A 22,907-nucleotide genomic window follows, 5' to 3' on the forward strand; every position below is an offset into this window, starting at 1 on the left:
TTGAGAAGACTCATGAGACCATAGGCCTACTGGTAAAAACTACATGAGGGGGTACTTTAGGGGTACCAACGGTTGGGAACCACTGATTTACATGATGATGCCTATAAAAGCGCTGGCTCCACATACGCAGCATGAAATTGTGCGCTTGTCAGTTAGGGAATTCGATTCATCTGGCCCGGGCGCCTTTTGTCCTGGGTGAAAGTTGATTGCATTCGTTTTGAAACCGGGCTTCCTCCCGGGCGTGAGCCAGGTTCGCCGTTTAAAGCCCACGGCGTAGTCGCCTCAAAACTAAAGTTAAGTAATTAAGCATGTGACATAATGAGTAGGATTCTATGTTTTCACATGCAAGTGATCACTTTGAGAAAAACACTTATTTAACTGCCTTACCAATGAAACTAGATTGAATTTTCAAACATCTATTTATAGAAAAGTGATGTGTTTCTGGACAATGCACCATGTTGCATCGTTGACATGGCATAGCGGCGCAGATTACTGTTCGATTTGAGAGGGCGCAGCTACCTCATCTCTTTTGCCCGTTGACCTCACGGGTCATAGACCAGTGCCCCGCGGATCAGCATAATCGAATCCCCCAATGCACTCGTAGTATAGAAAGAGGGTGGCATGTGCGCACACCCTTCTCTCCTCAAATGGGAGCTAGGGAGACCACGTGATTCAAACTAGACTCTACTGGCTTGTCAAAGGGGGAGGTAAAACTTTGACGTAAGCAGAGGAAAGATACAAAATACACTCCGCGAAATACAGAGACTTCAGAGAAGTTACAGACCTTAATATACCGCCACTATTTTAGAATAAACCTAAACACCACTTAAAAGAAGCAACGTTGGGGAAAGGGAAGAGGACGCTCCAGTAATACAGAGTGAGCGTGATACATTGTATCAAGCTTGTTCCAACTACTTGGCTACTAAGTAACGAAATCTATTGACGTCCGATCCCACGAGGGCAGAAAGCAGAGTTCATGTGTGATATATACAGCCTGGATTCTCAGTGCGTGTCTCCACAATGCAACATGAGTTGGGCGATGGAGCCTACAAACTTCTACGACAATAAGCTGAGCAGCGGTCTCCAGGGGGTCTGCAAACCCGGGAGAAGTGACCATGGCACGGGCGAGGACACAACCATGGCCGAGCTGAACACAGCCCCTGCAATGTACGACGACGAGAGTGCTATCGACTTCAGCTCCTACATAGAGTCGATGACAGCAGTACCACACCTGGAACTCTGCAACGATGAACTTTTCCTTGACTTATTCAACACTGTGAAGCAAGAGAAGACAGACTTCTACATGCCAAGCTCGACTACGTCGTCCAGCAATATGCAGCAGCTGTCAAACTGTTCAACCAACGCATACCCAGTTGGAAGCCAAAAAGAGTTCGAGAGGAAGCTCAAGGGTGGATTTGACAACAAGGGGGTCTTCAGTGCACCGATTAAACAGGAATCGGACTGGAGCGACAATGACATGTCCTCGTCGTTACCTTCCCAGATCAAAAACTGCGCGCAGACCTCCGTGAGCCTTCCCATGGGACAACCAACTCCACCATCAACCCCAGAGCCCCTCTCAAGCCAATCAGCCCACTCCTCTCCTCGGAAGGTCGGCAAGGAGAAAGGGAAAAAGAATTTTGACAGGTACAGCCAAGAGTACCGCCAGAGACGTGAGAGGAATAACGTTGCAGTGAGGAAAAGTAGGGACAAAGCAAAGCAACGCAACGTGGAAATGCAGCAAAAAATGCTTGAACTGGGTTCAGAGAATGACAGATTACACAAAACTATCGATCAACTAACCAGTGAGCTCACTGGCCTGAGAGATTTCTTCAAGCAGCTTCCCAATCACAGCTCCTCGTTTTTGGGGACCACGGGTGGGGCCAGGCGGTGACCAATTAATCTTACTTTCTAATTAACTGAACTTTTGAAATACATACCTCAACACAGACTTACCATCTGTAACAGATGCATTATAAACAAGCTTACATTTATGGCACTGGAAATGTACTGGAAACGTAGGCTTCCTCCCATATTGTTGCCATAATCTTTTGGGGGGATTTTTTTTTTCTATTTTAAATTATTTTACTACTTCATTTAGTTGTTGTTATACCAGATATGGTACATGTTTTATAATTCCAAACTTTGTAAGAGCAAGAGCATGTTTGAATTTTATATAGTTTATATAAAAAAAACATTAAATATTTGTCTATTATGGAATCTCTAATAAAAGTGCTGAAAAGTCATACAAATCAACATCGTCTATGAGTGTGTTTGGGATGAACATATTAGTACATATGTGATTATAAATTACTTGGCATGGTTAAAGTATGTTTTATATGGATTTGCTGGTGCCAAGAATCTACCTCAGTTGGAGTTGGGCCACCTCTCTAGAATAACATTTTCACAGCTAGTGGAAGAAAGTACAGAAAAAGGTAAACAAATACACCAACTTATAATACAAGGTTTATTGACACAGTATAAGCACCATTCATCTTCAGAGAAAGATTAGGGGGGAGATATTCAAGGGAACACTTTGAAAGAAATGTGCGGCTATATACAGCAAACAGGCATATTTTACAGTCACCATTTGGACCCACGTGACAAAGTCTGACATATGTTACTCCTCTCTGGTCCTTCAGTTCTAACCTTGGGCTGTCATCTCCAGGGTCCTAACATATCAGTAACACACAAACAGATCTATTTTTTCCAGCCAACTATTCATGCGCTGTACAGAGAGACTGGGCCTGGCTGGGCTGAGGAGACCTCCTAGTCCTACAGATTGATTTCACGGGATCCCACTCCACACTTTGACAGCCTCAGAGGCAGATCTCTTCCAGGCCGATCGACAGGGCAGGTTTCCTGGTGACCACGCGGACGTAAGCGCTGAGGGGGCCCACCTCCTTCCCCAGCACATTTTCCACCTCGTAACCTGGGAACTGCAGCACATGAACAATCAATCTAACTATGGATAGGCATAGGCTAGTCTAAGAGTAAGACTTACAGTTTAAGTCGGAAGTTTACATACACCTTAGCCAAATACATTTAAACTCAGTTTTTCACAATTCCTGACATTGAATCCTAGTAAAAATTCCCTGTCTTAGGTCAGTTAGGATCACCACTTTATTTTAAGAATGCGAAATGTCAGAATAATAATAGAGAGAATGATTTATTTCAGCTTTTATTTCTTTCATCACATTCCCAGTGGGTCAGAAGTTTACATACACTCAATTAGTATTTGGTAGCATTACCTTAAATTGTTTAACTTGGGTAAAAAGTTTTGGGGAGCCTTCCACAAGCTTCCCACAATAAGTTTGGTGAATTTTGGTCCATTCCTCCTGACAGAGGTGGTGTAACTGAGACAGGTTTTTAGGCCTCCTTGCTCGCACACGCCTTTTCAGTTCTGCCCACACATTTTCTATGGGATTGAGGTCAGGGCTTTGAGATGACAACTCCAATACCTTGGCTTTGTTGTCCTTAAGCCATTTTGCCACAACTTTGTAAGTATGCTTGGGGTCATTGTCCATTTGCGACCAAGACTGATGTCTTGAGATGTTGCTTCAATATATCCACATCATTTTCCTACCTCATGATGCCTTCTATTTTGTGAAGTGCACCAGTCCCTCCTGCAGCAAAGCACCCCAACAACATGATGCTTCCACCCCTGTGCTTCACGGTTGGGATGGTGTTCTTCGGCTTGCAAGCCTCCCCCTTTTTCCTCCAAACATGTAACGATGGTCATTATGGCCAAACAGTTATATTTTTGTTTCATCAGACCAGAGGACATTTCTCCAAAAAGTATGATCTTTGTCCACATGTGCAGTTGCAAACCGTAGTCTGTTTTTTTTTATGGCGGTTTTGAGGCAGTGGCTTCTTCCTTGCTGAGCAGCCTTTCAGGTTATGTCGATATAGGACTCGTTTAACTGTGGATATAGATACTTTTGTACCCGTTTCCTTCAGTATCTTCACAATGACCTTTGCTGTTGTTCTGGGATTGATTTTCACTTTTCGCACCAAAGTACATTAATCTCTAGGAGACAGAACGCGTCTCCTTCCTGAGCGGTATGACAGCTGCGTGGTCCCATGGTGTTGTCCCATTGATTCAAATTATGTCAATTAGCCTATCAGAAGCTTCTAAAGCCATGACATAATTTTCTGGAATTTTCCAAGCTGTATAAAGGCACAGTACACTTTGTGTATGTACTTCTGACCCACTGGAATTGTGATACAGTGAATTATAAGTGAAATAATCTGTCTGTAAACAATTGTTGGAAAAATGACTTGTGTCATGCACAAAGTAATGTCCTAACTGACTTGCCAAAACTATAGTTTGTTAACAAGAAATGTGTGCAGTGGTTGAAAAACGAGTTTTAATGACTCCAACCTAAGTGTATGTAAACTTCCGACTAACTGTCCACAATAATCACATTGTGTGCATGTAACCGTACTCATTATTTGATTACTTCATGGACCAAAAAAAAGTATTTATTTTAAAAACTGAGCATTTTCTGAATTCAAACGCACCACCAGCAACTGGACGCAGAACATTTAGAAGATACAGTATGTTTTGCCGAAAATAATACAAAGATAGTATCGTTAAGGTTGGTTGAAAATTCTCTGTGCTACACCAAAGTGTACCTAACCTGAAACTCCCAGTAATGGATACCAAAACTGTTTGGTTCAAATCACATTATTTGGTGTATCAATCAGTGCCTTCAGAAAGTATTCCCCACTTCTTGACTTTTTCCACATTTTGTTGTGTTACATCCTGAATTAAAAATGTATTCATTTAGTTTTGTCACTGGCCTACACACAATATCCCATAATGTCAAATTGGAATGTTTTTGGAAATGTTTAAATTAATTCAAAAGTATCCTTTTGTTATGACAAGCCAAACTATAAGTTCAGAAGTGAAACTGTGCTTAACGAGTCACATAATACGTTGCGAGGACTCTGTGTGCAATAATAGTGTTTAACATTTTATTCCCTCTTCCGACTGTCCATCAACTCTGAACCCTACGTCACAAACAACAACACATCGTAACGCAGCAGGAGATGGTTTCGTTGCTGTAGCACATTCATAGATTGATTTATAGCCAGTAATCTAAAGTAATTCATAGATTTTAAACAAACACCATTTTCTGTTTGTCGTAGTCATACCGTACTCATTGTTACATCCAGGCTGTATCACATCCGGCCGTGATTGGGAGTCCCATAGGGCGGTGCACAATTGGCCCAGCGTCGTCCGGGTTAGGCCGTCATTGTAAATAAGAATTTGTTCTTAACTGACTTGCCTAGTTAAATAAAGGTCCAGTATTTTTTTTGAATAAAATGGACAGAGAATATTAATATGAGATGAAAGGTGAGTTCCTAACGAGTTCAGGAAGCCAAGCTAGAGCTCGGTGAGATGTGTCATGCACAAAGTAGATGTCCTAACCGACTGGCCAAAACTATAGTTTGTTAACAAGACATTTGTGGAGTGTTTGAAAAACTAATTTTAATGACTCCAACCTAAGTGTATGTAAACTTCCGACTTCAACTGTAGTAACCCGAGTCACAACTAGCACTCATGCTAACAATAAACATGTTACCTAATAACATTCAATAAACACTGTGAAGCTATACAAATAGGCAACATAAATGTCAAGAAGAGCGTAACCTATGTGTATGTAAACATCGAACTGTAAAAACACAAGTTAGACATGCTCAATGAGAACAAAAGTTGGAGCTAAGCTAAGCGTCAAAAGTTAGTTACACTCTATAATATAATTTACAATGACAATATATTGTTATTAGATTGGGGGGGGGGGGCATCCAGTGCAAAAACTCAATAGAAAATATTTGTATTGGGTATGTGGAGCTGATCCACCTCAATTAACCTGGATTGTTGGTTTGCCCTGGTTCTCAATAATGGATGTAAGCCAGGTTTTCAACAATATCCATTCTAGAATGCTGGATGATACAGTGCATTCAGAAAGTATTCAGGTCCCTAGACTTTTTCCATATTTTGTTACGTTACAGCCTTTTCCTAACATAGATTAAATCGTTTTCCCCCCTCATCAATCAACACACAATACCCCATAATGACAAACAAAAATAAGGTTGACATTTTTGCTCATTTATTTAAAAAAAAAATAATTAAAAAAGTATAACGTTTACATAAGTGTTCTGACCCTTTACTGAGTACTTTCTTAAGGCACCTTTGGCAGAGATCACAGCCTTGAGTCTTCGTGGGTATGACACTACAAGCTTGACACACCAGTATTTGGGGAGTTTCTCCCATTCTTCTCTGCAGATCCTTTCAAGCTCTGTCAGGCTGGATGGGGAGCGCCGTTACACAGCTATTTTCAGGTCTCTTCAGAGATGTTCGATAGGGTTCATGTTCGGGCTCTGGCTGGGCCACTCAAGGACATTCAGAAACTTGTCCCAAAGCCAGTCCTGTGTTTTCTTGACTGTGTGCCAAGGGTCGTTGTCTTGTTGGAAGGCAAACCTTCACCCCAGTCTGAGGTCCTGAGTGCTCTGGAGCAGGTTTTCATCAAGGTTCTCTCTGTACTTTGCTCTGTTCATCTTTCCCTCAATCCAGACTAGTCTTCCAGTCCCTGCCACTGAAAAATATCGCCACAGCATGATGCTGCCACCACCATGCTTCACCGTAGGGATGGCGCCAGGTTTCCTCCAGACGTGACGTTTGGCATTCAGGCCAAAGAGCTAAATCTTGGTTTCATCAGACCAGAGAATCTTGTTTCGCATGGTTAGATGCCCTTTGGCAAGCTCCAAGCAGGCTGTCATGTGCCTTTTACTGAGGAGTGGCTTCCGTCTGGCAGCTCTACCATAAAGGCTTGATTGGTGGAGTGCTGCAGAGATGGTTTTCCTTCTGGAAGGTACTACCATCTCCACAAAGGAACTCTGGAGCTCTGTCAGAGTGAACATCAGGTTATTGATCAACTCCCCGATTGCTCAGTTTGTTCAGGCAGCCAGCTCTAGGAAGAGACTTGGTGGTTCCGAACGTTTTCCATTTAAGAATGATGGAGGCCACTGTGTTCTTGGGACCTTCAATGCTGCACAAATGTTTTGGTACCCTTCCCCAGATCTATGCCTTGACACAATCCTGTCTCAGAGTTCTATGGACAATTCCTTCGACCTCATGGCTTGGTTTTTGCTCTGACATGCACTGTCAACTATGGGACCTTATGTAAACAAGTGTATGCCTTTCCAAATCATGACCAATCAATTTAATTTAACACAGGTGTACTCCAATCAAGTTGTAGAAACATCAAGTATGATCAATGGAAACAGGATGTACCTAAGCTCAATTTCAAGTCATATAGCTAAGGGTCTGAATACTTACAGTACCAGTCAAAAGTATAGACACACCTACTCATTTAGTTTATTTATTTTTACTATTTTCAACATAGTAGAATAGTAGTGAAGACATCACAATTATGAAGTAACACATATGGAATCATGTAGTAACCAAAAAAGTGTTAAACAAATCAAAATATATTTTATATTTGAGATTCTTCAAAGTTGCCACCCTTTGCCTTGGTGACAGCTTTGTGCACAGTCTTGGCATTCTCTCAATCAGCTTAACAAAGTTAATTAAGTTAATTTGTGCAATTTCTTTCATTCTTAATGTGTGAGCCAATCAGTTGTGTTGTGACAAGGTAGGGGTGATATTTGGACTCATCAGACCAAAATACAGATTTCCACTGGTCTAATGTCCATTGCTCGTGTTTCTTGGCCCAAGCAAGTCTCGTCTTCTTATTGGTTTCCTTAGTAGTGGTTTCTTTGCAGCAATTTGGCCATGAAGGCCTGATTCACACAGTCTCCTCTGAACAGTTGATGTTGAGATGTGTCTGTTACTTGAACTCTGTGAAGTATTTATTTGGGATGAAGTCTGAGGTGCAGTTAACTCTAATGAACTTATCCTCTGCAGCAGAGGTAACTCTAGGTCTTCCTTTCCTGTGGCAGTCCTCATGAGAGCCAGTTTCATCATAGCTCGATGGTTTTTGCGACTGTACTTGAAGAAACTTTCAAAGTTCTTGAAAGGTTCCGGATTTACTGACCTTCATGTCTTAAAGTAATGGATTGTCGTTTCTCTTTGCTTATTTGAGCGGTTCTTGCCATAATATGGCCTTGGTCCTTTACCATATAGGGCTATCTTCTGTATACCAACCCTACCTTGTCACAACACAACTGATTGGCTCACGCAATAAGAAGGAAATAAATTGCACAAATGAACTTTTAACCAGGCACACCTGTTAATTGAAATGCATTCCAGATGACTACCTCATGAAGCTGGTTGAGAGAATGGCGAGAGTGCGCAAAGCTGTCATCAAGGCAAAGTGTGGCTATTTTGAAGAATCTCAAATATGACATATATTTGGATTTGTTTAACACTTATTTGGTTACTACATGATTCCATATGTGTTAGTTTTGATGTCTCACTATTATTCTACAACGTAGAAAATGTTAAAAAATAAAGAAAAACCCTTGAGTAGGTGTGTCCAAACTTTGGGCTGGTACTGTATGCAAATAAGGTATTTCTGTTTATAATTTTTAATACATTTGCAAACATTTCTAAAAACCTGTTTTCACATTGTCATTATGGGGTATTTTGTGTAGATTGATGAGGATTTTTATTTATCGAATCAGTTTTAGAATGAGGCTGTAACAATACAAAATATGGAAAAAGGGAAGGGGTCTGAATACTTTACGAATGCACTGTATATGGTGGTCAGAGCCATATATTTAGATGTCTCAGCCTTATATTTAGATATTTGGCTTTTATGGTGGTGTGTGGTGATACCAGTGGTTGTAGATTAGAAGGAAATATAGATCCAACTCCAGCGATACTAGTATCATTTGGCTCTTCTTACAGTATTGATCTGTGTGAGTAAGTCCCGCCATTGTTCTAAACAGCTCCCTTAACACAGTCTAACTATGGGATATCAGACAGATGACAATGATGTCACTTTCAGCAAACATACTGACAGTCTGACGCATAGGAGGATCAAAATGCTATATCGGTGCACTAAACTGAGAGGTAAGTACTGTCTGCATAAAAAGGCAGGTACAGCGTATTACATAACATGTGAGAAAGAGAGAGAGCTCACCTCATGGCCAGAGGCTGCACAGTTCAACACAGACATGATGGTGCTCTGCTGAAGCTAGAAAACAGAGAGAATAGTCACCATACTAGTTGAATAAATGGTCTGGACTGGACTGTCAAACTAAGCTTCTTCATATTAGCGGTTTTATTCAATGATGTCATGTTACATTACAGCACATACCTTATAATAACGTAATAAGCTGTTATGAGCATTGACTTTGTCATAGCGTTTTCAACAGTTTTATGTTTCCATTAATGATACAATCTAAGACTATATTTGACAGTGACACTAAGAAAATACAGAACTATTGGTATACACTTCAAGTGAAAAGATCTGAGACCACATCTTGATTAAGATTAGATCAACCTTCACTTTATATTACTTTATACTTATGCACTGCTATGTCACACATTGAAAATACAGACATTTGCCAAAACACAACCTAAACTCAAAATCTTGTCTCACCTTTACTTTCACAGTGAAGTCTCTCAGTGTAGAACAATTCATGAACACTTCAAGCTGCATGTTCATATTTGGTTGGTCAACCAGTGAATCACAAGCAACACAAAGGAATGCTTGACTGGGGACAACAGACATAATGCAGATACTGACATCACATTTCAACCACAATACACAAGTTCCCTTTGCGAAAAAATGAAGTTATTCTATTGGTAAACCAATAAGATTCAATCAGTTAATTAGGCTAATCCCCTATAGGTCATCAGCAGGTGAATTGAAGACTTACGGCTTTTGGGGTGCCATCTCCAAGCGGTCACTCCCACACAGGCTGCAGACTGGCCAGGAGTAGGCCGTGTCCTCATCCACACCAACTATCACACCTACAATCACCAACACAACCATCAGCACTAGCCAGAGAAACAAACCTCTATAGGGCACCACACTGACTAAACTGGCACGCAACATGGGTGGAAACTGGGACTGAGCAGTGTAACAATTGTACCAATATTCTTGAGGTCACTGTGGTATGGATTAAAAAAGGAAAGATAAAACAAGCTCAGTAAGAAGATAAGAATGACATTTTAGGGTCAAAGGGAAAACAATCAAGTTTGCAGCCCCAGATATTCTTATCTGTGCATTGAAATGGATAGCAAGTGTTTACTCCCTTAAAGAACTGACACAATCATAGTTAACAACTAGAGATATGCCCCCCCAACACACAGCTTATGTAAAATATATACCATATTTACCAACCAATAAAAATAAAAATTCTGCCTTCACACAGAGCCAGGCAAACTGCCATAAGTTAGAACTTGCTTACGAGTGCAGATAAAGACACATTATATGGCAGGTAGCCTAGTGGTTAGAGTGTTGGACTAGTAACCGAAAGGTTGCAAGATCAAATCCCCGAGCTAACAAGGTACAAATCTGTTGTTATGCTCCTGAACAAGGCAGTTATCCCATGGTTCCTAGGCCATCATTGAAAAGAAGAACTTGTTCATAACTGACTTGCCTAGTTAAATAAAGGTTAAAAAAAAAAAAATAGAGAAAAAATACCCTATTCTACACTACAGAGCCAAGCACAACTGTACCGTGCTGGCCTGGTTATGCATCTACCATAGCGTCTGGAGCCGTGCTGGAAATGACCATTTGAAAATAAACTATCTGAACCAGCAAAGCACGGGTTCAGCACAGCATTCGGGTTGGCGTGAATAGTGTCAATCAGGCATTGGTGTTTGTTTTATTCAGCCAGCTGATCCAACATGGAAGACGAGTGAGAGAGACCTGAACTAATCCAAAGGGTTCACAGTTTCACCTTTGATCTCTCCTGTGACACAGGGTGCTAACAGATGCAACTTATCATGACTTACTCAAGATTCCCTGAGTTGCATATAAAATAGACTGTAGACAGACAGTGAATGCATTTTGTGCCAGTATCTTCAGGGCTTAAGGGCTCTGTAGTTTGATTGGATCTCTTAATCAGATTCATACCATTATCACTGAGTTTAGGATAACAGTATCATCACTTGATTACAGATAGATAGTCCACAGCTAGTTGTATTGGTGGGCATTGAAAGGTTGTCACTACCAGTGGCTCAACCACTTGAGGGAAACTGTGAATGAGAGTGGAAGAACACAATGCCTTCGACTAAACACAAGAAGGCCTATCTGTCTCGCACAAAGTAGCAAATACAAACAGGCAACAGCCACAACACACTCAAAACCGTTTGTCTGTCTCTCCAATAAAACAATTATCCGGGCTAACCCTGAAAAATAATTGATCAAAGAGGAGAGCGTGACTGACCCGAGAACGTGCAGAGGGAGTTGGGTGGTGTTTCCGGACCCAGGGGATCCAGCGTCACATGTTGTGGTAAGGCCTGAGGAAGGACATGGGGCTGGGATTGAGGTAGGGGCTGAGGTAAGGGCTTTGCCTGGGACAATGACAGAGACCCTGAGCCCAGCGTGCTCTCGGTATGTGGGCAGCACACTGATACCAGAGGCCGCAGCTGCACAACTGACTGCTCCACACACAGGATCCCACCTGGAGAGAAATCATTGCATAGCTTCATAAAACAGTAGTTTGACCTGACATTGGAGGTGCTTTCATTATTACGTTTTGGGGAAGCAGTAGCCATGTATGTGACTTCAGATGTCCTACAGTATACAATACATAGTGGCTAATGCAATATACACTATATAGTGACAGACTAGATGAATAACACCATGTATGTGTCCCAAATGGAACCCTATTCCATATGAAGTGCACTACATAGGGAATAGTTTGCCATTTGGGGAGTAGCCATGATATTGCAGTAAAACAGTACCATGCTCTCTGACTGCGTCCCTGAATGACAAGCGGAAGGTGCTGGGGGTGCTTATTGCCTTGGCGACAGAGGAAGTGAGCACACAGGAAGTGGTCACACACACAGCCAGCGTTCGTCTGCATGGTGGCCCATCGGACTGCTGCTCCTCCTGCAAACTGGGGTCAGTCACCACCAGCCAAACCTCCCCTGGGCTCTGATCACTACTCTGAGACTGGAGGGGAGAGAGATGGGGGGACAGAGAGAGATGGTGGGGGCTATCATTCATATCAACCAAGATGATAATAAAGAGAGGACAAGAAAGAGGGGATCAGTCGTTAGTGTAGATTATTAGAGAGACAAGGCGAGAGAGAGACAACGCGCGAGAGAAAACGCGAGAAAGAGAGACGAGAGAGTGTGAGACAACGAGAGAGAGAGAGAGAGAGAGAGAGAGAGAGAGAGAGAGAAACATGGTGTGAGAGACAATGAGCTTACTTTCTAAATTCTAAGTGTCTTAGTGAATAAACACCTTTCTGTCTGTATGTGCATCAAACAAAAAGCATGAGTCTCTGCTGGCTCAGTCTGGTTGCTCGGAATCATCCATTTGATGACTGACATAAAAAGCAGAGTGGTATAGACAAAAAGCGTTGGACTTCGCCACACGCTCTGTTCTGGGCCTGTTATCTCCCTCCCGGTGGTCAAAGTGTAAAGGTTTCACTGATCAACAGTAAAAAAAAAAATTGTAAAACACCTGGTAGATAATGTAGGTTAATATTCATACAGATGGTGTTTGCCTCGTCTTGTCAACACAGCAAGTTCAAATGATTCCCCACTGTCCACCACAGCAGGATGTGATCATGTTCCTGTCAACTCTTTAAATATGTTGTGTTACATCTACCTGTCTCTAATAAGATAGATACAGATAACAGTTTCTCAGTCAGACTATACATTCTCATTGAAATCCAAGGATGCATTTGAAAGTACCTGCGTTCTCTTGTAGATGACAGTGGCGACAAAGCTACAACGATGGCTGTTGAGCTCACACTGAAATAGATGTGACAGGCCGTTACTACAATTCATATTTGATCGATTGCCACTGGCTCAACAAAGTCAGAGCGAAGGAAAAATGTGTCATCTGGTCTCAACAACTCAAATGTTTGGAGGAATAGTTGGGGAGGTAAACAGAGAGTTAGAATTCAGTTCTCGCCCTCTCTCTCTCTCTCTGTGTGTCACTAGTTACCTGCAGTATGTCTCTGAGAGTTTGTTCTGTAGGAGGCAGGTATAGAGAGGACAAAGGCTGTCCCTCTACAGGCTCCACAGAGCCCTCTTGGCCTGACAGCAGATAACAGAAGCTTGGGGCTGGGCCTTTATGTCTGCTGTCCTACAAACAAAACAAACACACAGAGTCAAGATCATAATCCACTACGTGCAGGCAGTATTCATAGCCAGTTTCTTATTCTAACATAAATTAACCATAATAACATGGGTTCTCAATATCAAATGGAAATACTGTATATACATTATTCACGTAATTGAGTTTCAATTGCGGGAAAAGGCAGGGTATGATTCACAACGGAATATTGAATAACCTACACCTTGACAGCTCTGGTTTTCTCCAAGTACTTTGAAAGGCATCACTGGTGGCCAGAGGCTGTCTATCAGGCTGAAGAGTCTGGTCCACCTGTGAGAGCGAGAGCAGAAGAAAGTGAGAGAGGGGTTGGAAAGGGAAAAGACAGTGAACGACAGGGTATACAGAGAGGGAGGTGCAACAATATCAGTTGGTTTCCCTTTTACGGAATGACAGATCTGTTAAGACAGGGCACTTTTTTAGCTTTCACCGAATCAACAGAAAACATGCCGAGACTGGTGCGAGAGACACTCTCGCACCTCTTTATCACTAGCAATCTGACTGCTGAAAAGACAAGCCTAGCCGTCTCCCTGCATAGACCTGCAGCGTAGACTTTTTGCAGAGAGCCTATATGCACCTTAGAGATGATTTGCACAGACTCTTCACACATCCACATCCTTTTCATCGCTATTATTGATTAATGTACTGCATTGTTGAGGGAGTATTACATAAGCATTTCGCTGCACCTTTCATACCCGCTGTAAACTGTGTATGTGAAGAAAACATTTCTTACACACACCAAAACATTTAACCGAGCAAACACCTTATGTAGGGTGTCCAATCAAAAACACATATTTAGACCAATGAGTAAAATCATTTTAATTGTGTAGATACTCTTCTAAGAAAATGAATGGTCCCAACCTTATGTCTCGATCATAATCCATTCAAAAGTTATTGTAGTTACTACCCTGGCCAAAATTAGAGTGACTAAATCAATGGAGGCCAGAGAAAAAAAAAGTGCTAATAAATCTGGAAAATAGCATTGTGTCAGCTAGCACAGATGCTGCGCGAGAATTTAGTCTGACAGGCTCACCGTTGAACTTGTCTTTCTTCTCAAATCCGGAGGACATAAAACCACATTGAGGTGAGATAGATATCGATTTTGAGACGTGACACTAAACATTTTCATATTTTAGTATAAGCTTTTCATATTAATGCAACAGTTTTAAAAGAGTTCTCACAAAAACAAGCGTATCTCTGAAATGTCAACAGAGCACTGAGCGTACCACAATACTTTTATTGTCAAAACCTTTAACAATTCATTCAGTTCGGGGCAACAGAGCAGAGTACTTGTTATCGGATGTATTATGTTACGAAATCCGACTTCTTGGATTTAATGTTAATGACATGTTAGAGAAAGACCCCACTGAACGATTCAGAACATGAAGAATCAGATTTGTCTTGGTAAAATGTATTTTATAACATAATGAAGTGAAATTTCATCATCAAAGCATCTTTTCACCCCCGCTATGTAAATCACACACAAAAACAAGTCTGGCTTCTATTGGTTTCAATTGTTGGTTTCAACTGACAATTTTGACACCTGAGGGCCTGGGTGTTGCTTTGAGGTGCCCCGTCTAGAAAATCCAACTAGGGGACCAACAGAGGAAGACCGAAAATAGCGATGCTTCAACCCCAACTTAAATGCCCAGAAACAAAATAAATTAAACCTGTCCTTGAGTTCAGGGCCACCAGTTAGTCAGTGTATGTGTGTGTGTGTGTGTGTGTGTGTGAGAGGTTGGGTTGATGTCATTACTATTCCTCCTCTTTGGGGCTGTTAACTCAGTCTGCCTCATTGGTTGTTAAAAACCGGTTCCACAGGGTGTCTGTGTACAGAACTGGCTCTGCACCCCGGGCTGGTCCAACAGGTCAGGATGAAGAATGAGCTCAACTCACACAACACTGACTTTGTTACCGAGACCTTTCTGTAGCTTTATTGTAACATTGTACAAGTGGGCTGATTTGCCTACTGAAGAATGCTGTTTAAGTACAGTAGTATGTGAGTACTGAAAAGATTGATTACAGTAACATGATCTAATTGTCGATTTAATTATGATTAAAATTGAGATTCTTAAGTGCCAACACATCAAAAACACTTGTTTAAGCTTTGATAAAGGCTTATAAAAAGATCAAGCCCCAGCTACTGTATATGCAGGGTTCCACAGTGCTACCTGGAAGTTTAATTTAGGAGCCCCAGTCCGCCAAGAAAAATGAAGGATTATAGCTTTAATACCTCAAATATTTTTCATTGTGCTCCTATATTTATTTGTGTGCGCCTACATTTTTCAACTTAGCCGCATAAGTGTTCCTTGTAAAAAAAAATATATATATTTTTTTAAAGTCAGTGTAGAGCCCTGATATGGCAGGAATGTTTTGTTAAGATAAGAGTATAAGATGGTGGCCTACATGCGTTTGGACCAATCCCAAATTGACACCTAAACTACGCACTTCAGGAAATCAGAGGATTTTACAGGTGTAAGTAATATAGTTATCGCACCACCTTGACCTCAAGTGCATAGGGCAGAGGTGCTTGCTCCTGAAGGGGATATATCCATCATGGCGGACTGTAGACAACAACCCCCGCCTCCCCACCACCACCACATTATGGGATGCTTTCTGGCATAAATGAAGCCGTAAACACACTAACCCCTCCTCTAAATGTCCCCACACCAGTTCTCCAAAATGTTTCTAATCTGAGCTCCTGACTGTAGAAAGTAAATCATAGGTCCAGTGCGAGCACCAATGATGTATCACTTTACATGTAAACATGGGACAGTGACATGGCAGGATGATCAGCGGGTGGTCATCTTGAACTCAGGTTGGAAAGTTATGAGAGTTAAGAGTGTATTCGGAAGGTATTTAGAACCCCCAACTTTTTCCACATTTTGCTACGTTACAGACTTATTCTAAAATGGATTACATCGTTTTTTCCCCCTACACACAACACCCCATAATGACAACCAAAAAAATACATAAACTGAAATATCACATTTACATAAGTATTCAGACGCTTTACTATGTACTTTGTTGAAGCAGCTTGAGCTGCTTGGGTATGATGCTATAAGCATGGCACACCTGTGCTTGGGGAGTTTCTCCCATGCTTCTCTGCAGATCCTCTCAAGCTCTGTCAGGTTGGATTGGGAGTGTTGCTGCACAGCTTTTTTCAGGTCTCTCCGGAGATTTCGATCGGGTTCAAGGCAAGGCTCTGACTGGGTCGCTCAAGGACATTCAAAGACTTGTCCCGAAGCCACTCCTGTGTTGTCTTGGCTGTGTGCTTAAGGCCGCTGCCTGTTGGAAGGTGAACCTTCATCACAGTCTGAGATCCTAAACTCAGTCTGAGATCCTAAGGATCGCTCTGTACTTTGCTCCCTTCATCTTTCCCTTGATCCTTACTAGTCTCCCAGTTCTTGCAGCTGAAAAACATCCCCACAGCATGTGCTGCCACCACCATGCTTCACCTTAGGGATGGTGTCAGGTTTCCTCCAGACGTGACACTTGGCATTCAGGCCAAAGAGTTCATTCTTGGTTTCATCAGACCAGAGTCTTGTTTCTCATGGTCTGAGAGCCTTTTACGTTCCTTTTGGCAATCTCCAAGCGGGCTGTCGTGTGCCTTTTACTGAGGAGTGGCTTCCGTCTGGCCACTCTACCATAAAGGCCTGATTGGTGGAGTGCTGCAGAGATGGGAGAACCTCCCAGAAGGAAAACTATCTCCACAGAGGAACTCTGGAGCTCTGTCAGTGACCATCGGGTTCTTGGTAACCTTCCTGACCAAGGCCCTTCTCCCCCAATTTCTCAGTTTGGCCGGGCAGCAAGCTCTAGGAAGAGTCTTGGTAGTTCTAAACTTCCTCCATTTAAGAATGATGGAGGCCACTGTGTTCTTGGGGACCTTAAATGCTGCAGATATTTTTTGGGACCCTTCCCCCCTATGAGGGGTGCGTAACTTGAGTGGGTTGAGTAACTGACGTGATCTTCCTGTCCGGGTTGGCGCCCCCCTCGGGCTGGTGCTGTGGGGGAGATCTTTGTGGGTTATACTCTGCCTTGTCTCAGGGTAGTAGGTTGGTGGTTGAAGATAACCCCCTAGTGGTGTGGGGGCTGTGCTTTGGCAAAGTGGGTGGGTGTCATACCCTGCCTGTTTGGCCCAGTCATCGGACAGGGCCAGTGTCTCCCGACCCCTCCTGTCTCAGCCTCCAGTATTTATGCTGCAATAGTTTGTGTTGGAGGGCTAGGGTCAGTCTGTTATATCTGGAGTATTTCTCCTGTCTTATCCGGTGTCCTGTGTGTATTTAAGTATGCTCCCTCTAATTCTCTCTTTCTTGGAGGACCTGAGCCCTAGGACAATGCCTCAGGACTACCTGGCCTGATGACTCCTTGCTGCCAGTCCCCAGTCCACCTGGTCATGCTGCTCCTCCAATTTCAACTCTCCTGCCTGCGGCTATGGAACCCTGACCTGTTCACTGGACGTCCTACCTTGTCCCGGACGTGCTGTTTTGGACTCTCTCTCTAACGCATCTGCTGTCTCAACCTCTGAATGCTCGGCTATGAAAAGCCAACAGACATTTACTCCTGAGGTGTGACCTGTTGCACCCTCTACAACCACTGTGATTATTATTATCTGATCCAGCTGGTCATCTATGAATGTTTTAACATCTTGGCCATATTCTGTTATAATCTCCACCCGGCACAGCCAGAAGAGGACAGGCCACCCCTCAGAGCCTAGTTCCTTTCTAGGTTTCTTCCTAGGTTCTGGCCTTTCTAGGGAGTTTTCCCTAGCTACCGTGCTTCTACATCTGCATTGCATCACCTTCTCAACTCAGTCTCTAGGCTTCTCACCTACCTCTTCATTGTCATTCAGGGGACGCACTAGTGTGTTGTATGTGGCAAACTGCCTTCCCACTGTCCGCCGTCTTTCCAGAGCGTGCGCTGAAGCTGTAACTAGCAAGTTGGCTGTCTCTTCTCTCTTCAGTCGCATGCTTGGATACATACAGTATTGCTCCAAACGTGCATCACTGGTTCTACTTACAGCCATTAGTTACCCAAACCCGCATATTAGACAAGCCCGCACCCATTTTTTTTTTACATTTACTCATCAGATCTACCTACCTACCTATCTATCTACCTATCTACCTACCTACGTAGTCTACCTATTTTGGATTAAAAACGTTGAATTTCGCTAAAAAGTGTCTAGTTTGCATCCATGTTACATAGACAGGTGTGCCTTTCCAAATTGTGTTCAATCAATTGAATTGACCACAGGTGGACTCCAATCAAGTTGTAGAAACATCTCAAGGATGATCACTTGAAACAGGATGCACCTGAACTCAATTTTGAGTCTCATAGCAGAGTCTGAATACTTACAGTGGGGCAAAAAATTATTTAGTCAGCCACCAATTGTGCAAGTTCTCCTACTTAAAAAGATGAGAGGCCTGTCATTTTCATCATAGGTACACTTCAACTATGACAGACAAAATGAGAAAAAAAATTCCAGAAAATCACAGTGTAGGATTTTTAATGAATTTATTTGCAAATTATGGTGGAAAACAAGTATTTGGTCACCTACAAACAAGCAAGATTTCTGGCTCTCACAGACCTGTAACTTCTTCTTTAAGAGGCTCCTCTGTCCTCCACTCGTTACCTGTATTAATGGCACCTGTCCACAACCTCAAACAGTCACACTCCAAACTCCACTATGGCCAAGACCAAAGAGCTGTCAAAGGACACCAGAAACAAACCTGCACCAGGCTGGGAAGACTGAATCTGCAATAGGTAAGCAGCTTGCTTTGAAGAAATTAACTGTGGGAGCAATTATTAGGAAATGGAAGACATACAAGACCACTGATAATCTCCCTCGATCTGGGGCTCCACGCAAGATCTCACCCCGTGGGGTGAGTGAAAACCTCCTTCCATCAGCAAGGGCATTGAAGATGAAACGTGGCTGGGTCTTTCAGCATGACAATGATCCCAAACACACCGCCCGGGCAACGAAGGAGTGGCTTCGTAAGAAGCATTTCAAGGTCCCGGAGTGGCCTAGCCAGTCTCCAGATCTCAACCCCATAGAAAATCTTTGGAGGGAGTTGAAAGTCCGTGTTGCCCAGCAACAGCCCCAAAACATCACTGCTCTAGAGGAGATCTGCATGGAGGAATGGGCCAAAATACCAGCAACAGTGTGTGAAAACCTTGTGAAGACTTACAGAAAACGTTTGGCTTCTGTCATTGCCAACAAAGGGTATATAACAAAGTATTGAGATAAACTTTTGTTATTGACCAAATACTTATTTTCCACCATAATTTGCAAATAAATTCTTAAAAATCCTACAATGTGATTTTCTGGATTTTTTCTCTCATTTTGTCTGTCATAGTGGAAGTGTACCTATGATGAAAATTACAGGCCTCTCTCATCGTTTTAAGTGGGAGAACTTGCACAATTGGTGGCTGACTAAATAGATTTTTGCCCCACTGTATGTAAATAATTTATTTCTGTTATGATTTTTTTTATACATTTGCTAACATTTCTAAAAACCTGTTTTCGCTTTGTCATTATGGGATATTGTGTGTAGATTGATGAGAAAAAATTATAATTTCATCCATTTTTAGAATAAGGCTGTAACGTAACAAAATGTGGAAAAAGTGAAGGGGCCTAAAAACTTTCCGAATGCACTCTAGGTTAAATAAAGGCAGTGGAAACTGGCCATGGATTTCATATCAGGGACACAAATGGTAGATTTGTAACGTTCACAGTTCACACCTGTTTTTGTAGCTTTAACCTCAGGCCTAAGCCCAGGACTACATTGGCCTTGTTCGGGACCTAGAACAGATAACCTCACGAATAATCATCAAAATCTTAATACATATTTGAATTTTAATCTTAATACAGGAAAATACATACCTCTGGCTAACAATAGTCTGTAGCCCTGGGTTGAAGTTCAAGCGAAAGGCCTGCAGTGTGTGTGTGACTCTCTCACCTTTCCCGAGTGACCCGCTGCACCACTTTGATGGCTCGCAGGATGCAGGTCCGGCCCTCCCACTTCCTGGTGTAGAGGTGGAGAGGGTCCTCAGACGGCAGAGGGTGGAGCTGGACCATGCTGAACATCCCATAGCCGTCCTGGACCAGCACACACAGCCTGGAACACACAAACACAGGGAGAACGTAACACACAGCCTGGGCCTCATAGAAACAGGTAGAATTTAGTTAAATAAACTGAGGGTTGCAAGACAAGTTAGTCATTTGCCAGTCCATTGACTATTATTTCAAATCTGTATTGATATATTAATGTGTGTTGGTGAGGGTGTAAGAATACAACATTAACTGAACACACATTATGAACCAAACTCAAAGCTTTGTGATTTGGGCTTATATTGACATTTTAAAGTTGAGGTGTTAGAGGTTGGTTTGACAGGCTGGCTGCTGAGATTGAGAACCGTTGGCCTAGTAAACAAGATGTGCTGTTCTGCCACAGAATTCTGCTGCTCTCAGCAACCAAGAAAGATAAGGAGATAGCAGAAGGAATTACTAGGAGATAGCAGAAGGAGTTCAAATCAAATTGTATTTGTCACATGCGCCGAATACAACAGGTGTAGACCTAACAGTGAAACGCTTACTTACAAGCCCCTAGCCAACAATGCAGATTTAAAAAAATACCTATAAAAAAATGTTTTTTTAAAGGTATGAGATAAGAATACCAAATAATTAAAGAGCAGCAGTAAATGACAATAGCGGGGCTATATACAGGGGGTACCGGAACAGAGTCAACGTGCGGGGGCACTGGGGTCGAGGTAATATGTACACATAGGTAGAGTTATTAAAGTGACTATACATAGATAATAACAGAGAGTAGCAGCAGCGTAGAAGAGGGTGGCTGTAGTGCCTTGCGGTCGGAGGCCAAGCAGTTGCCATACCAGGCAGTGATGCAACCCGTCAGGATGCTCTCGATGGTGCAGCTATAAAACCGGTATCATAAGGAGTTACTAGGACTAACAGCGGGATATCAGAGGGAGTCAACAGGAGGAGTTAATATGAGTTAGCAGAAGGAGATAGCAGAAAAAGACAGGATTTCAAGTCAGCCCTTCAAGTCCAGACACAGCCGCTGTACTGTACCAGTCCTTAGAGGGTAAACAGTGCTGTTCATAACCCCCAGTTAAAAGATACCAGAGGGGGGAGTGGACTCTTAGTGCTCTATACCCTCCGTCAGTAGAGGGGGAGGAAAAACAGTGGGAGGAGTAGGAAGGAGAGGTGTGTAATGGACGAAAGTTCAAGGCTAACCATGCATTTGCATTTCCCAGACACTAGGAACGTTTTGAGTCTGTTGGTTTCCATTCCAGCCACCTGCTTGGCTATATAAACTGTGTTGGTAAACATTGGTCTGTGTTTATTTCTCATCTACATCATACCAAGTTGCTAGGGAACAGTACAGCGTTTTATTGTTAACAATTACCAATCCATAACCTACTTACACAATGCTGTAAATGGCTGAGTCCAATAATCCAAAGAAGAAACATTCTTCTACACTATAAGGTGTAATCAGTTAAATTATGGAACTGCATACATGGGAGGTCCATGGGGAATGTCTGAAAAAGTCTGAATATGTGGATCATGATGTATTTCATGGTAATATACAGAGAGCATACAAAACATTTAGAACACCTGGTCTTTCCATGAAAGGCTGATCACGTGAATTACGGTGACTGCTATGATCCCTTACTTATGTCACTTGTTAATTAAATCAACTCCAAAATCAGTGTAGATGAAGGGGAGGAGACAAGTTAAAGAAGGATTTTAAAGTATTGAGACATGCATTGTGTGTGCTATTCAGAGGGTGAATTAGCAAGACAAAAGTGACTTTGAACGGGGTATGGTCGTAGGTGCCAGACGCACCGGTTTGTGTCAAGAACTGCAACGCTGCTGGTTTCTCACGCTCAACAGTTTCCCGTGTGTATCAAGAATGGTCCACCACCCAATGGACATCCAGCCAACTTGACAACTGTGGAAAGCATTGGAGTCAACATGAGCCAGCATCCCTGTGGAACGCTTTTGACACCTTGTAGAGTCCATGCCCCGACGAATTGAGGCTGTTCTCATGGCAAGGGGGGGGGGGGGGGGGGGGGGGGGGTGCGACTCATTATTAGGAAATTGTTCCAAAGGTTTGATATACTCAGTGTATCTCCATTAACAACATACAGATTTTAGGGAAAACAATTTGTCAGGTAATTTATCTAACAATGACCTAAGGGGAGAAATTGAACTTTTGCGTGGTAAATATTATCATCTGCTGTCAATCAGATCAAGCCAAAACACTGCTCTTGGGTGAAGCAATCTAAAGTTATCCTAATCGGAATACTGATCGTAACTAAACACCGTTTAAGACACTGGGCATCTATCAATCAGTGCATTTAGAAAGGATTCAGACCCCTAGACTTTTTCCACATTTTGTTAGGTTACAGCTTTATTCTAAAATGTATTAAATCGTTTTTTCCCCCCTCATCAATCTACACACAATAAAAAAAAATGCAAATAAATTATAAAACATTTATCTCTGCACAGCTTTATTCAGATCAATCCTGAGATTTTCAATCATATTCAAGTCCAGGCTCTGGCTGGGCCACTCAAGGACATTCAGAGAAACTCCTGCGTTGTCT

General features: G+C 42.4%; 2 protein-coding genes across 5 annotated transcripts in view; one reads left to right on the forward strand and one right to left on the reverse strand.

Moving 5' to 3' along the window:
• The first annotated feature begins 976 nt into the window (after positions 1 to 976).
• cebpd (CCAAT/enhancer binding protein delta2) lies at positions 977 to 2,012 on the forward strand. Its single transcript, NM_001172499.1, is given in 1 exon segment — positions 977 to 2,012. A coding segment is annotated over 1 exon segment (915 nt). The 3' UTR covers positions 1,892 to 2,012.
• A 438-nt stretch (positions 2,013 to 2,450) lies between these two features.
• spidr (scaffold protein involved in DNA repair) overlaps positions 2,451 to 22,907 on the reverse strand; it is an 86,619-nt gene continuing 66,162 nt past the window's right edge. For 2 of the 4 annotated variants that reach the window (XM_036966699.1, XM_021589233.2), the window contains 10 exons: positions 20,237 to 20,395; positions 13,463 to 13,550; positions 13,110 to 13,250; positions 12,854 to 12,913; positions 11,894 to 12,104; positions 11,374 to 11,610; positions 9,856 to 9,949; positions 9,576 to 9,690; positions 9,114 to 9,167; positions 2,451 to 2,936 (listed from right to left, as the gene is read on the reverse strand). In XM_036966699.1, coding sequence (XP_036822594.1) covers positions 2,817 to 2,936; positions 9,114 to 9,167; positions 9,576 to 9,690; positions 9,856 to 9,949; positions 11,374 to 11,610; positions 11,894 to 12,104; positions 12,854 to 12,913; positions 13,110 to 13,250; positions 13,463 to 13,550; positions 20,237 to 20,395 — 1,279 coding nt within the window. In that variant the 3' untranslated portion in view covers positions 2,451 to 2,816. The remainder of the gene's footprint in view (positions 2,937 to 9,113; positions 9,168 to 9,575; positions 9,691 to 9,855; positions 9,950 to 11,373; positions 11,611 to 11,893; positions 12,105 to 12,853; positions 12,914 to 13,109; positions 13,251 to 13,462; positions 13,551 to 20,236; positions 20,396 to 22,907) is intronic. The other 2 variants (XM_021589234.2, XM_036966698.1) reach the window with 2 other exon arrangements.

The sequence above is a fragment of the Oncorhynchus mykiss genome, chromosome 28, assembly GCF_013265735.2.
Source record: "Oncorhynchus mykiss isolate Arlee chromosome 28, USDA_OmykA_1.1, whole genome shotgun sequence".
Taxonomy (NCBI): Eukaryota; Metazoa; Chordata; class Actinopteri; order Salmoniformes; family Salmonidae; genus Oncorhynchus; species Oncorhynchus mykiss.